The following is a 16277-nucleotide window of genomic DNA, read 5'->3' on the forward strand; positions in this document are numbered from 1 at the left end:
ACGCCTTCTTAACCACCTCCTCCACCTGCGGAGCCGATTTTAGAGTCCTATGGACCCGGACCCCAAGGTCCTTCTGATCCTCTACAGTATTAAGATTCTTTCCCTTAATATTGTACTCCTTCATCCCATTTGACCTGCCAAAATGGACCACTACACATTTATCTGGGTTGAAGCCCATCTGCCAATTCTCCACCCAGTCTTGCATCCTATCTATGTCCCTCTGTAACTTCTGACATCCCTCCAGACTATCCACAACCCGACCAACCTTTGTGTTGTTGGAAAACGTACCAACCCATTCCTCCACTTCCTCCACTTCCTCATCCAGGTCATTTATGAAAATGAAAATACTGTGAAGGGACTGGATATCTTCCCACACTTGTGCAAACTTAGAAATAGAAATCATAGAAACCCTACAGTGCAGAAGGAGGCCATTCGGCCCATCGAGTCTGCACCGACCACAATCCCACCCAGGCCCTACCCCCACATATTTACCCGCTAATCCCTCTAACTTACGCATCCCAGGACTCTAAGGGGCAATTTTTAACCTGGCCAATCAACCTAACCCGCACATCTTTGGACTGTGGGAGGAAACCGGAGCACCCGGAGTAAACCCATGCAGACACGAAGAGAATGTGCAAACTCCACACAGACAGTGACCCGAGCCGGGAATCGAACCCGGGACCCTGGAGCTGTGAAGCAGCAGTGCTAACCACTGTGCTACCGTGCAGCGGTCCTGGTCCTGGTCAGGATCTATCTGCAGTGTCCATCCTCTCTGTATTCTCTGGTGTAGTATGCTGTACTCCTTCCGTAAAACAGGAAAATGAAACATGATTACCTCTAACTCCCTCTCCTCCATTGCAGAAGGCATTGTCGCCTCAGTTAGAGACCGTTGCACGGTAAAGCCAGTTTGCTATTCCTCTGTATGGAGATTAGATGCAAGTCCTTTCTTTTTCCTCATTGTCTGTCACACACCCAGCAGAGACACTTGATAGTGACCTCGAGCAGACAATGTGGCTACCTTCTTTCCTCCATCCAGACCCCACCTTCCCAGGCACCTTGAGAACAATGGAAACAACAGTCGGGCTGAGTGTTAAACAGGTTATCAATTCACTATGAGTTTGAATTCTGCTGGTGAAGACCAGTTTTACCTTTTAATAACTCGGCGGCACTGATACGTGTTTAATATAAAAACAATCTGGAGAAATGTTAATTAAATGGAGATTAAGAAGTTTTGCCTCTTGCTGTCCAAAATTATTTGAAGAAAACACGTTGGGCAGAAAATGCCATAAGCTAAGGAAACTATTGTTTCAGTGTACTGATTGAAGGGTTCTGGTTTATCCTGGGAAATTAGATACATTGCACTCACTCAGATTGTACATCCAAAATTCAGCTATCAGACATAGTACTGGGCAAAACTATCAAATCCAGCTTTTGGGAAAGGCTGAGGCCTTTGGGTAAAATCCTTAAAGAAGGCATTAAAAGATGTTTCTTCTGCCAGGACCACTGCCTTCAATACGGGAGGTTACCAAGGAGAAGAAACATAATTTGTGTTATTAATTCACATTTTGTGATGCAAGATCAATTTTTGAAGATGTCTCACGCCAAGGCCACAGATTTGTCATATTCCTAAATGTTCCTCAATTTACAAGCAGAAAACAGGAATATATGTACATCACCACATTCCTAATAAGATCCTCAATTTACAAACAACTAACAGGAATATGTACATTCCTAACAGGGTCTTTAGAAAGTAACACAGTGCACTGTAAATGCTTCCTTCCCAGAAAGTAAAGCACCTTCCAGACAAATGATCGGTAACCTTAATCAGAAGACATGTGACGCCAACATGTCCCAAGTGACACACAATAGGTCAGGTGGAGAACTTTATCTTAAATCACACTTGAAGATCACTCCTGTGTGTGGATCCTCTGATGGCTTAACAGCTCCGATGACAAATCTTTTGTCACACACCCAATGCCTGAATGGTTTCTCTCCTGTGTAAATGATCCAGTGATACATCATGCCCTATGACTGTTCCAAGTCCTCGCTAAATGTCTGACACTCATACAGCTGCTGGCTACTGTGAATGTGTCAGTGTTTCACAAATGCCACTCAGTGTGAAAGCTCAGTCATGCAGATCACAATTCAATGGTTTCTCCTGTATGAATCATCTGGTGTATCAGGAAGCATGTTGATTTTGTGAAGGGTTTATCACACACCTCACATCCTCAGCGTGGATGTGACAGTGTTTTATTACCATTGTTTACTGTGTGAAGGCTCAGTCACACAGCCTACATTTGAATGGCTACTCCACTGTGTGAATGTGACGGTGATTTAACAGATCTGATAATTGTGTCTAGCCCTCATTACAAACCTCACATTTGAATGGTTTCTCACCAGTGTGGATGCGTTGGTGAACACGATGGTTCGATGAGTCCGAGAATGATTTGTTGCACACCTCACACTTGAATGGCTTCTCCCCATTGTGGATGCTTGATGCACATGGAGGTTTGATGACTCTAAGAATGATTTGTTGCACACCTCACATTTGATTGGCTTCTCCCCAGTGTGAATATGTTGGTGTTGCAAAAGCATTGTTGACCTTGTAAAGCCTCGGTCACACATCTCACATTTAAAGGATTTCTCCCCTGTGTGAATCCACTGGTGTGTCAGCAGGTCAGAGGGTTGGGTGAAAACTTTATCACAAACACCACATCTGAAGGGTTTGTCCCAGTGTGAAGCCTCTGGTCCATCAGGAGATTTGTTGATGTTGCGAAAACTTTATCACAAATCTCAAGGTTGAAGGGTTTTTCCCCAGTGTGGGTCCTCTGATGGATCTGGAGGCTCGAAAACAGTCTGAATGACTTTGCGCAGACCTCACATTGGAATGGCTTTTCCCCTGTGTGAATGCGTTGGTGTCCACGGAGATTTGTTAAATGTGAGAATGATTTGTCGCACACCTCACAGGTAAATGGTTTTTCCCCTGTATGAATGCGTGGGTGGGCGTGGAGGTTCGATGACTGCATGAATGATTTCTCACGCACATTGCACACAAATGGTTTCTCCCCAGTGTGAATGCGTCAGTGTGCATGGAGATTTGTTAAATGTGAGAATAATTTGTTGGAACACTTTGCACCTGAACCATTTCTCCCCTGTGTGAATACAATGGTGTTGCAAAAGTGTTGAGGACTGTGTGACGGCGAGGTCACACGTCTCACACTTAAGTAGGTTCACTACATGGTTGCCATGTAGCTGTGGCAGTGTTTTAGCTGATCTCATGGATTTGTGGAGCCCCCTCGCACTTGAGTAGGCTCTCACCTGTTAGGAGTCAATAGTTCATGAGGCTAGATGAATGATTGAAGCTCTCATCGCACTTGGAGCCCTCCAACACTTCTTCTGAGCCTAACCCAGACCAATCACCTCCAACCAAACCTTACAAAAATTGGTTTTGATAGAACATTTCAAATCACTTACCAATTTCAGATCTGATGATATGTCAAAGCTCTCCTGACCTGACCGATTTCCAGATTGTCTGTATAGCACGCACAAGAAACAATACTTTTCACTATATACCAATACATCTGACCAGAATAAATCAAGATTATGATTGAACTGTCCAATCTTCTCTGTGTTGAGCAACGTTGAGAAGGAACTTTGTGTCTTCTCACAGGAGTACAGTTGTTTCTTCATTGATAATTAGGATCTATCTATGGTGTCTATCCTCTCTGTATTATTTGATGTAGTCATGATGTGGAGATGCCGGTGTTGGACTGGGGTAAACACAGTAAGGAGTCTAACAACACCAGGTGAAAGTCCAACAGGTTTATTTGGTAGCAAACACCACTAGCTTTCGGGGCGCTGCTTCTTCGTCAGGTGAGTGGAAGATCTGCTCATAAACAGCAAACAGGGCATATAAAGACACAAACTCAATTTACAGAATAATGAATAATGATTGGAATGCGAGTCTTTACAGCTAATCAAGTCTTAAAGGTACAGACAATGTGAGTGGAGAGAGCATTAGCACAGGTTAAAGAGATGTGTATTGTCTCCGGACAGGACAGCCAGTGAGATTTTGCAAGTCCAGGCAAGTTGTGGGAGTTACAGATAGTGTGACACGAACCCAAGATCCCGGTTGAGGCCATCCTCATGTGTGCGGAACCTGGCTACCAGTCTCTACTCAGCGACTCTGCGCTGTCGTGTGTTGTGAAGGCCGCCTTGGAGAATGCTTACTCGACTATCAGAGGCCAAATGCCCGTGACCGCTGAAGTGCTCCCCAACAGGAAGCAAACAGGTTCCGCACACACAAGGACGGCCTCAACCGGGATCTTGGTTTCATGTCACACTATCTGTAACTCCCACAACTTGCCTGGACTTGAAAAATTTCACTGGCTGTCCTGTCTGGAGACAATACACATCTCTTTAACCTGTGCTAATGCTCTCTCCACTCACATTGTCTGTACCTTTAAGACTTGATTAGCTGTAAAGACTCGCATTCCAATCATTATTCATTATTCTGTAAATTGAGTTTGTGTCTTTATATGCCCTGTTTGCTATTTATGAGCAGCGGTCCGAAAGCTAGTGGCGTTTGCTACCAAATAAACCTGTTGGACTTTAACCTGGTGTTATTTGATGTAGTACAGTGCAATCCTTCGGTAAAACAGGAAAATGAAACATGATTTTCTCCAACTCCCTCGCCTCCTTTGCTGTGTCTGACTCCTCAGATAGAGACTGTTCCACAGTGAGAGCCAATCTACTGTTTCCCGTATGGAGTTCAGATGTATGTCCTTTCTTTTTTATTACTTGACTGTCACATTCCCTCAGTTTCCACCCAACTATCTATCTTCTCCGACACTGGAAAGGCAATGAAAAAGACAGTCAGGTGACTGTCAATTCACTGTTAGCTCGAGTCGTGCTGGTGAAGACCAATTTTACCCTGAGACAATGTGTTTAACATAAAAAACATTCAGGAACAATTTTAATTCAATCGAAATTTTGAAATTTCTCCACTTGTTTTCCTAAATCTTTGAAAAAAACGCACTGGACAGGAAGTGCTCGAAGCTAAGGAAAATATTGCTTCAATGTAGCTGATTGAAAGGTTGTGTTTTATTCTGGGTAATTAGATACACTGCACTCACTCAGACTGCACATTCCCAAATTCAGTGATCAGACACAGCAATGGGAAAAATATCAAATCCGAGCCCCGGCTTCTGGGAAAAGCCAAGGCCTTCAGGTAAAATCTTTAAAGAAGGCATTAAAAGACATTTCAATTAATGTGCCCCGGCTCCTCCCAGATAATTACACCTCACCTTCTCATATTCAGCAATGACCCATCAACAAAACTCAGCCTGTAAATCAGGAGGGAAATGCTTCCAATAAACACACTCAATATCCAACACACAGCTCCAATCAAACAGCTCAGCGCTCTGATTGACAGTTCCTACAGCCAATCAGTGAAGGAGGCCACAGTAAATCCGCCCATAATTCCTTGTCAATCACGCTAAGCCACCCACAAATGCGGGGGCGGGGCCTCCCCGATCTTCTCTCCGCCCAGTTCTACGCAGCCGCTTTCGAGACAGAATCTCACCCGGTTAGAACTATATTATTCTATTTAAATGTGCATATTACTGCATGTGTCCCCGGGCCTGCGCAGTGAGGGGCGGCAGTATGGAATCAGGGGAGAGCCAGCCCGCGGTGCCTGATGGGAGTTGTAGTTCTGCCGCGCGCAGCGGCGGTTGGCTCCCAGCGTTCGGGAGTTGGAATGTGAGGAAGCGCGAGCCCCGAGCGGCTGAATCGAATTGAAAAGCAGAGATTGACCCTTGGTAGGAACCAGAGCGATGGCGGTGGGAAGATTCACCATTTTTTTTTTTTAACTGGTCGGTGCAACATCGTGGGCCGAAGGGCCTGTTCTGCGCTGTAATGTTCTATGTTCTATGTTCTATTGCAGGAGATTCTCTGTGTACAACTGAAGAGGAAAAAGTCACACAAATCACAACAATCACACAGAAGAGCTTCAGGAGATTTAAAGGAGATTTGAGCAAAAACGTTTCCACCCGGGGAGCGGTGAGAATCTGGAACTCACCAAATGAAAGGGTGGTGAAGAGCCTCACAACATTTCAGAAACAGTTGGATGATCACTTGAAAGACCAGAGCTATGGAAGTGCTGAAAAGTGGGATTAAAATCACCACAGTGCAGGAAAAGGGCATTAAACCCACCAATCCCACCCAGGCCCTATTCCCATAACCCCACATATTTACCCAGCTAATCCCCTTGATACTAAGCATCAATTTAGCATGGCCAATCCACCTGACCTGCACATTTTTGGTGTGCGGAAGGAAACCCACGCAGATACGGGGAGAACATGTGAACTCCACACAGTTACCCAAGGTCAGAATCGAACCTGTGTCGCCTTTAAATAGTTTGGTGTTTGATGGCTGGCACAGACATGATGGGCCGAATGACCTCTTTCTGTGCTGTAAAACTCTTTGACTCGAAGGATCTGCTGATAGGGTGAGAGAAAATAGGTGGAGCATGAGCATTGAGAGAAAGTAGATGGGTCAAATGGTCTGATTCTGTGTTTTATACACTAGAATCAGAAAACAAATTGCTGGAAATAATCAGGCAGCATCTGTGGAGAGAAACAAAGTTAAAGTTTCAGTTCAAAATGACATTTCATCACAAACTAGATTGGATGTTGGGTGGCTCCACCATCCCTGAGCCTCTCCCCTGCCCCCCAACACCATTCTCACCAGTTTCCTGTTAACCTGTGCTCCCACTTTTAAACAATCCTTATTTTATTCCCACAGAGTTGATCAACCTGGAGTCAATCTGCAAGGTACAGTCACCCAATCCCAGGTATACCCTGAACTCAGAGTCACTCCCTGGGTCAGAATCACTCTCCGAGTCAGAGTAACTTTCCAAGCACTAGCACATTCTTCCCGTTACTCTCTGTTTCTCTCTTCTGTGCCCGCTCTGTCCCTCTGTGCCTCCTCTGTCCCATGGCCCTCCTCGCCATATCCCCTCTTCCCAGGCTCTCGTCTCTCTCGGGTGCCCTCCTCTCCAGTGTTCCCCCCCTCTGCCCTGGGCCACTCTCCCCCTGAGTCTCTTTCCTATGCCCCTCTCCCTTGTGCCCACTCTCCCTCCCAGGGCACCTCTTCCCGCCCGCCTGTCGCTTTCACCAACCGGTGCCCCACTCCACCATGCCACTCTCCCCCATGCCCTTCTCCCCCGTGACCCTCTCTCCCTGTCCCTCCTTCCTATGCAGGTGCTAATCACATTTCTGCACATCATCACTGCTTTGGATTCTGTGGGTCTTTCTCTTCTGATCTGCTGTCAAACACATCAGAGGCTACACATCCTACACTGATGTCAGTTTGAAAGCCTCCGAGGATGAAGAATGTTATTCCCACACTAGAAATCTCTGTCAAACATTTACCAGGGTATTGAGACAGCAGCTGCAATAAGTGAGGTTTTAATCAGATGGGACAATGACAAGTTTAAATCCCCACCTGATCTACTGCTCAAAATCGTCTCCGTTTCACCGGTCAGTTTCCCAAGCTTCAGGAAACTCATGTTACTCCAGAAATATTTGGTTTGGCTGTGAGAGACGTCAATCAGAGAGCCCACCTACTCTGCCCATTCTCTCCTCTTCCTCTTTCACAGCTGCTTCACTTCCTGTAGGAACTGAAAACCAAGTGAGGAGATGGTGAGTGAAGGAGCAGAATTTATAATAATTACATTGCATAATATCCACACTAATGTTCAGGCACTCTGACTATCCTGTGGGGAATCAGGTGTGGAAATGCCCCTTATGCTGTGTGAGAAGATCCAACTGAGAGATCTGTTTCCTCGGTGCTTTGTGCTGAGCTGTTTGATTGGAGCTGTGTGTTGGATATTGAGTGTGTTTATTGGAAGCATTTTCCTTCTGATTTACTGGCTGAGTTTTGTTGATGGATTATTATTGAATATGAGAAAGTGAGGTGTAATTATCTGGGAGGGACAGAGACACACTTATTGAAATGTCTTTTAATGCCTTCTTTAAAGATTTTATGTGAAGGCCTCGGCCTTTTCCAGAAGCTTCGGGCTTGGATTTGATAGTTTTGTCCAGTGCTGTGTCTGATAGCTGAATTTGGGATGTGCAGTCTGAGTTAGTGCACATATCTAATTTCCCAGGATAAATCAATCACCTACACTGAAGTAATATTTTCCTTAGATTCTAGGACTTCCTGCTCAGTGTATTTTCTTCAAATAATTTGGGAAACAAAGACAGAATTTGGTATCTCCATTTAATTAACATTTTTCCTGACATATTTGAAGGTCAAACTGATCTTCACCAACAATGCAAGAGCTCATTGTGAATTGATAGTCGTTTTACTCTGTTCACCTATCTTTTCATAGATTCCTAACAGTGCAGAAGGAGGCCATTCGTTCTTTTGCACCTACATCGACAACAGTCCCACCCAGGCCCGATCCCCGTAACCCCACGTATTTACCCTGCTAATCGACCTGACACTAAGGGGCAATTTAGCATGACTAATCTCACGCTACTTTGGATTGTGGGGACTGTGGGAGGAAATCGGAGTGCCCGGCAGAAACCCACACAGACACGGTGGGAAAATGTGCAAACTCCACACTAACAGTCATCCAAGGCCAGAATTGAACCCACGTCCCAGGCATTGTGAGGCAGCAATGTTAACTTCTGTGTCACCGTGTCATCATGGTGCCTGGAAAGAGGAAAGAAAGTAGCCACATTGTCCACTCCTGGTCACAATCCAGTGTCCATGCTGGAAACAGAGGGTGTGTGACAGTCAAGTGAGGAAAAAGAAAAGAACTTGCATCTGACCCCTCACAGTGGGGAATAGCAAACTGGTACTCACTATGGAATAGCTGATTCAGTCCCTTAAGCAAAAGAGGAGAGGGAGTTGCAGGAAATCATATTTCCTTTTCCTGTTTTACAGAGGGATCGCAGCAACCTACACAAGAGAATACAGAGAGGTTAGACAGCACTGATAGACCTTGACCATCACCCAAGAATCAACTGCACAACTGTGGGAAGACATCCAGTCCCTTCACAGCATTGCTCAACGCAGAGAAGGTTGGACAGTGAAACCGTCATCAAGAAATCAGTTGGGTCAGGGGAGCGTTGATATATCATCAGATCTGAAACTGGTCAGTGGTGTGGAACCTTCCATCGGAAACATCTTTTCTGAAGTTTTGGCTGTGGGTGATCAGTCGGGGTGAGGCTGGGAAGAAGTGTGAGTGGACTCCAAGTGTTGTGAGAGCTTTGATAATTCATCGAGACTCATTCCTACAGGTGATAGGTTGTTTAAGTGTGAAGTGTATGTCCGGAACTCCATGGGTTCATAAGATCTTCTGATGTGCATTTGTTACAACCGTTGTTACTATAAGGGCAGCCACATGGAAGGGAAACGATTCAGGTGTGATGTTTGTGATAAAGGTTTTGTGACTTCTACAAAGCTTCTGAGGCACCAGATGATTCATACGGGGGATAAACCATTCCAGTGTGATGTTTGTAGGAAGTCCTTCACACAATCATCACACCTCCATCGACACCAGCAAGTTCACACAGGTGAGAAACCATACACCTGTGAAGTGTGTGACAAATCATTCTCGCAGTTATCGACCCTCCGTCAACACCAGCATCTTCACACAGGGGAGAAACCCTTCACATGCAAAATGTGTAACAAATCATTCTCATGGTTATCAACCCTCAGTGAACACAAACGTCTTCACACAGCAAAGAAACCCTTCATGTGTGAGGTGTGTAACAAACCAGTGTCATCAACCTTGTGTCAGCATCAGAACCTTCACACAGGGCAGAAACCCTTCAAATCTGAAATGTGTGACAAATCCCTCTCTTGGTCAGTAAGCGTCAGTGAACATAAACGTCTTCACACAGAGGAGAAACCTTTCAGTTGTGATGTTTGCAAGATGACTTTCAGTCGAAATGACAACCTTCTATCGCACCAAAAGATTCACACAGGGGAGAAGCCCTTCAATTGCGAGTTGTGTGACAAGTCATTCTCAAAGTCATCGAGTCTCCGTGTACACCAGCGCATTCACACAGGAGAGAAAGCATTCACGTGTGAGGTGTGTGACAAATCATTCTCTCAGTCATCAACCCTCCGTGCACACCAACGCATTCACACAGGGGAGAAACCCTTCACATGCGAAGTGTGTAACAAATCATTCTCCAGGTCATCGAACCTCCGTGTGCACCAACGCATTCACACAGAGGTTAAAGCATTCACATGCAATATGTGTGACAAAACATTCTTATAGTCGTTGATGCTCCATGTACACCAACAGGTTCACACAGAGGAGAAAAACTTCCCATGCAAGGTATGTGACAAATTATTCTTGGACTCATTGGCTTCTGGTGTACACCGACACAAGACTGTATGCACTCGTATGGTGTCACAAAATCATTCCTTGAGTCAACTTTCCCTCTGCGCACAGCAACATTTCTACACAGGAGACAAACCATTCACATGTATGGTATGTAATAAATCATTCTCAGACTAATCAGCCCTCTATGCACACTGATGCGAAAACATTCATATGTGAGATGTGTGACAAATCATTCTCACCGTCATTAGACCCTAGCACATTGACACTGCGGCTCACCTGCTTCCCTTATACTGAGAGTTGTCTATGTTGTTTACCCTTCAGTGATCACACAGGGGAGCTGTCCTTCCAGAGCACTGTCTGTCTCAGCAGTGTCTATCTCTAACCTCTCCCACCATCAGCCCGGTTGTTTCAAGAAGATTGACCTTTAACCAGATTACCAAACATCACTAAATGAAGACATCAAACGTATAGAATTTGCAGCTGATGCACACGTTTCCCTGTGATAGACAGGAGGGCAATATCTGAACATTAAATATATTTTTGTTATTTTTTGAAACTTTATAGTTTTTGAGTTGAAAATACAAAGATCACATTATGTTTATTTACTAATTTTGTCAGGTTTTGTCTTGGGGCTAATCAGAAGTCCCCCTGGGTGCAGGCTGAAAGCTGTCTCCAGCACTCGGAAAATGTGTCACAAGACAGCACAGCAAAGTCTTTACAATGATTTATTTTTCATTTTAATTTCTTCCTTTAGGAAAAACTGTCCCATAACACCCAGGACCACTCATTGACTGGAGGGTAGGTTTCATGTATGAAGGAGCTGGCCGAACATGGGGAGTTCACTTGGAAGCTGTTTTTCTGATTAGAAGGATAGTGTTGCTGACTTAAAGTTAAATTTTGTGGCTTGCATGAAGAAAAAGGCCTGTGATGCTCTGGCTGCTGTACCTCACCTTCCGGAGCTTTGGGAGCAGAAACTCTGCCATCTCCACAAGCACATGGACAACATCAGGCCCATGCTGCTTGGAATCTTAGAATTCCTACAGTGCAGAAGAGGCCATCCCGCCCATTGAACCTGCACCAACAACAATCCCACCCAGGCCCTAGCCTCATAACCCCACATATTTACCCTGCTAATCTTCTGGACAATAAGGAGTAATTGAGCATGACCAATCAACCTAACTTGCACGTCTTTGAACTGTGAGAGGAAATTGCAGCATCTGGAGGGAACTCACGCAGATATGGGGGGAATGTGCAAACTCCACTCAGACGTGCACCATAGGTCCCTGACGCTGTGAGGCCACTGTGTCACCGTGCCGCCAGGGACCCTGGTGTGGAAATTAAAAATGATCTGATTCCTCTTGAGCGCTTGCATCAGGAACAAGTTCAAAGGCTACTTCGAAGTTGCTTCAGTGTGGAAGGGGATTTCTAATCAGCTAATAAATTTATAGGCAGAATGCAGTCTTTCAGAGGACAAAGAATCAGTAAAGAGTTAAATGATATTGGGCAAGCTAACACAAACAGCTTACACGTATGTGAATGCAATAAGTGAATCAAAACAAGTAATTATGATTTTAAAACATATATGCTCATATTTTACATGTATTTCAATGTAAATATACGCTTTGGTCAAGTAAAGATACTGAAGGCATGGTGGTTGGAGTCAATATTTTTAACCCAAAGGTCGGAACAGACTGGTCAGCAAATCTTATTGGGTGGCATTCCTAAGAAGGTACGCATTATGCAACATTATGAATAGTCCTATTCATTGCCCAGACATAGAATAGGTAAGAACCTGGACTCAAGAACACATGTCTGTTCAACTTGCAGTGAGCTGGTGGGAATGTCCATTGTGGTAGCATCTGCCATTACAAAGCAACAGAGAGTTAATTAGTGCCAAGGGAACACTACATCTGGAATCATTTGGATGAATAAGATATCACCATGCTATTAAGTATCTCATGATTGGCTGAGGTATCTGACAAAAAATTGTATTGATGTGTAACTGTTAAATGGAATTGATTTTAAGCTAATGAAAGGCAGAATTATTGATTATGTAAAAAGTATAATTGATTTGTATTTGACTCTGTAATCTAGTTCTTTCGGCGAGGTTCTGTCACTCTGTCCTGAGAGCTATGTAATTCTTTGTCAGACTCCAGTCAGCTATACATTTGTATTGTCTTATGTTTTATGTTTAATAAATTTGTGACGTCTTTCACACAGAGATATTTGCTTTGCGAGTTTTGAGTTGTCTTAGTTTAAGACACAATTGGACACCTCTTGAAATTTCCCCACTACTTTCAGCAAACATTGACTGAGTTTAAAATGGATGTTAACCAGAATCTGCAAAGAAACAATGAGATCCTTCAGCAGCATCTACAAATAAATAATGAGATTCTTCAAATGAGATTCTTTGTCAGCTTCGAGAAAAAAGCAATTAGATTTTCACGCCTGCACCTTCTGGCCAGCAGCAGCCCAGTGCAGACATCTGTCTCTCAACATGCCTATGATGCAAGAGAAGTCACACCAGGGAATGGGGGAGACACAGAGGAATTGGAGTTCCTCACTCCAAGACTGCCCCCTCTACCTCATTCTCCACCCTCCTGGTTTATCATGAGGGATATTTTTTGGTCTTTTGGTTTGGACTTTTGCCACAACAGAGAGCCTCTCCATTGTGAGGAAATTGGTGGAAAAGGGTCGATTCTGGAAATCCTGATCATAGCACCTTCCATTTTTCTCAGATCAAGAATGGGCCAGGTTGGAACTCGTGTGTGTTAGAAAACCAAAGATAGTTTTAAGGTATTTATCCTGTACAGGTAAACAAAAATAAGAACTAGTTTTAGGTGGGTTTAATTTAATGTTCATTTTCCTGGAAAGTGACTTATAGTTAAATTTCATTCTGGACAAAGGTATGTGTGAGGGTTGCTTTCAGTCCAAAGATGTGCGGGTTAGGTTGATTGGCCAGGTTAAAAAATTGCCCCTTAGAGTCCTGGGATGTGTAGGTTAGAGGGATTAGCGGGTAAAATATGTGGGGGTAGGGCCTGGGTGGGATTGTGGTCGGTGCAGACTCGATGGGCCGAATGGCCTCCTTCTGCACTGTAGGGTTTCTATGATTTTTATGATTGGGGTTTGCACATTTCACAGAGGAAGCTGTCCACTGAAATCACAGTAAGAAGTTTAACAACACCAGGTTAAAATCCAACAGGTTTATTTGGTAGCAAAAGCCACACAAGCTTTCGGAGCTCTAAGCCCCTTCTTCAGGTGAGTGGGAATTCTGTTCACAAACAGAGCTTATAAAGACACAGACTCAATTTACATGAATAATAGCTGAAATCATCAGCTACCTCAACTCGTGTGTGTTAGAAAACCAAAGATAGTTTTAAGGTATTTATCCTGTACAGGTAAACAAAAATAAGAACTAGTTTTAGGTGGGTTTAATTTAATGTTCATTTTCCTGGAAAGTGACTTATAGTTAAATTTCATTCTGGACAAAGGTATGTGTGAGGGTTACTTTCAGTTCCAGCAGGGATTCTATTCTGTTTAGAGAACTACAACGCAAAGAATAAATACAGTTGCTGAGCAACGAGAGGACCTTGCAGAGAGAGAGGGAGGGGCTTCTTTGTTCTTTGGTTTTAGCTGGAAGCCAGGGGCAGTTGGTGACAGGCAGCTAAAGAGCTCTGACGAATGGTCATCTAGACTCGAAATGTTGGTTCTATTCTCTCCCCACAAATGCTGTCAGATCTGCTGAGATTTCCCAGCATTTTCTGTTTTTGTTTTAGATTCCAGCATCCGCAGTATTTTGCTTTTATCTTCAGTACTGATTTTGGGATCACTGGTCTATAATTCCATGTTTTCTCTCTACCTCCCTTTTTGGACAGCAGGTTTATATTAGCTACCTTCCAATCTATAGGAACCAGTCCAAAGAATTTTGGAAAATGACCACCAATGGATCTACTATTTCCAGGGCCACTTCCTCAAGATTATCCACCTTCGATCCCATCAATTTCCCCTAAACCATCTCTCTACTAATGCTGATTTCCTTCAGCTCCTCACTAAAACTTGTTTCTCTCAGAACTTCTGGTATATTATTCATGTCTTCATTTGTGAAGACAGAAACAAAGTACGAATTTTGATCCTCGGCCAATTTTTTATTCACCATTATGAATTCTCCTGTTTCTGACTGTAAGTGGTCTACATTGATTCTTGTCAATTCTTTTCTCTTTACATACCTGCAGAAACTTATACAGTCAATTTTTATAAAAGCAAATTACTGCAAATGCTGGAATCTGAAACCAAAAGAGAAAATGCTGGAAAATCTCAGCAGGTCTGGCAGCAGTAAGGAGAGAAAAGAGCTGACATAGAAGGTGAGAGATATTTATACTGCAGGGTGAGGGAATGAAAGATGAGTCGTAGCCACAGAAACCAGGGAAACCAGTTATAGCTGTCCACAGGGAGAATAAAGGGTGTGAATGGCCAAACGGCAGGGAAGCTAAAATGAAGATGTTAGGGGAGGCGGATGGGACAGTGGTAAGATTTAGGAAAGAAGAAGCAAAGGGGGAGAAAAGGGAAGGGAAGGGGCGTAAAGTAGGGCAAAAGAATGGGAAGAAAAATGAAGAAAGAAATAAAGAAATAAAAGGTAGAGAACAGTAAAAAAAAATAGAATGAAAACAAAGGGGTCGAGGTGAGGTAGAGCAAATCATCTGAAGTTGTTGAATTCAATGTTGAGACCAGAAGGCTGTAAAGTGCCTAGCCGGAAGTTGAGATGCTGTTCCTCCAGTTTTCATTAAGCTTCACTGGAACATTGCAGCAAGCCAAGGACAGACATGTGACAGTCAGTTTTTATGCTCCCCACTAGCTTACTTTCATACTCTATTTTCCCCTTCTTAATCAATCCCTTAGTCGTCCTTTGCTGAATTTTAAACTGCTCCTAATCCTCCGGTCTATTGCCTTTTCTTGCCTACTTTAATGCTTCTTCCTTGAATCTAATCCTATCTCTGATTTTCCTTGTAAGCCATGGTTTGGCCAAAGTTTTCTTACCACTCTTATATCAAGCAGGAATAAACAACTTCTGGGGTTCACTTATTTGTTCCTTAAATGCCTGACATTGCCTGACCACTGCCTTTCCTTTCAGTAATGTTTCCCAGTCCATCATGTCCAATTCATGTCTCATACCATCATAGTTACCTTTATTGGGATTCAAGAACCTGGTCTCAGAATCAACCACATCACTATCCATCTTGGCAAAGAATTCATTCATATTATGTTCACTCGTCCCCATGGGTTCTCTCACAACTGGATTGCCGCCTAATCCTTTCTCATTGCACAATACCCAGTCCAAGATGGCCTGTTACTTTGTTGGTTCCTGAACGTATTGGTCCCGAAGACCATCCCAAATACACTCCAGAAATTCCTCCTTTATTGTATTGTGACTAATTTGACTCTCCCAATCTATATGCAGATTTAAGTCGCCCATAATCACAGACGTTCCTTTAACATACGCATCTCTGATTTTCTGTCTAATCCTTTACTGTTTGGTGGTCTGTAAACCACCCCATAAATGTTTTTTCCCTTTTGTGTTTTTTAACCTGACCCATACAGATTTCACATCATCTATGCTAATAAATTTCCTCAATATTGTATCAATATCTTACTTAACCAACGATGCAACTCCACCACCTATTCATTTCAGTCTATCCTTCCTAAACATTGAATAGCCCCCAATGTTTAGTTTCCATCTTTGGTCACCTTGGAGCCACGTTTCCCGAATGCCATCTATATTACATCCTTTACATCCATCTGTTCATCATTTTGTTTTGAATGCTCCGATCATTTAGGTACAGATTGGACATTTAGGTAAAGATGAGACTTTTATGTTTCTTGTCCCGTTCCTACTATTTTTTACTTTGTTCTT

At 43.6% G+C, this 16277-nt stretch overlaps 1 protein-coding gene across 2 annotated transcripts; it reads left to right on the forward strand.

The window, feature by feature from the left end:
- Positions 1–5697: 5697 nt before the first annotated feature.
- Positions 5698–12585, forward strand: LOC144497088 (uncharacterized). 2 transcript variants are annotated; one of them, XR_013498506.1, is made up of 3 exons: positions 7671–7703; positions 8956–10360; positions 11124–12585. XR_013498506.1 is itself a non-coding variant. In XM_078217846.1 (2 exons), exon 2 carries the CDS (start codon positions 9374–9376, stop codon positions 10298–10300), a length of 927 nt encoding a protein of 308 aa, XP_078073972.1. In that variant the 5' UTR covers positions 5698–5819; positions 8956–9373; the 3' UTR covers positions 10301–12585. The 2 variants fall into 2 exon arrangements, 1 of the variants encoding a protein (XP_078073972.1); XM_078217846.1 differs by lacking the exon at positions 7671–7703 and adding an exon at positions 5698–5819 and having other exon boundaries at positions 8956–12585.
- Positions 12586–16277: the final 3692 nt, after the last annotated feature.

Source organism: Mustelus asterias, chromosome 8 (assembly GCF_964213995.1).
Source record: "Mustelus asterias chromosome 8, sMusAst1.hap1.1, whole genome shotgun sequence".
NCBI classification, from domain to species: Eukaryota; Metazoa; Chordata; class Chondrichthyes; order Carcharhiniformes; family Triakidae; genus Mustelus; species Mustelus asterias.

What these genes read in the sequence shown, in the direction of transcription:
- LOC144497088 (XM_078217846.1), top strand. Translation starts at nt 9,374, where the DNA reads ATGTGCATTTGTTACAACCGTTGTTACTATAAGGGCAGCCACATGGAA.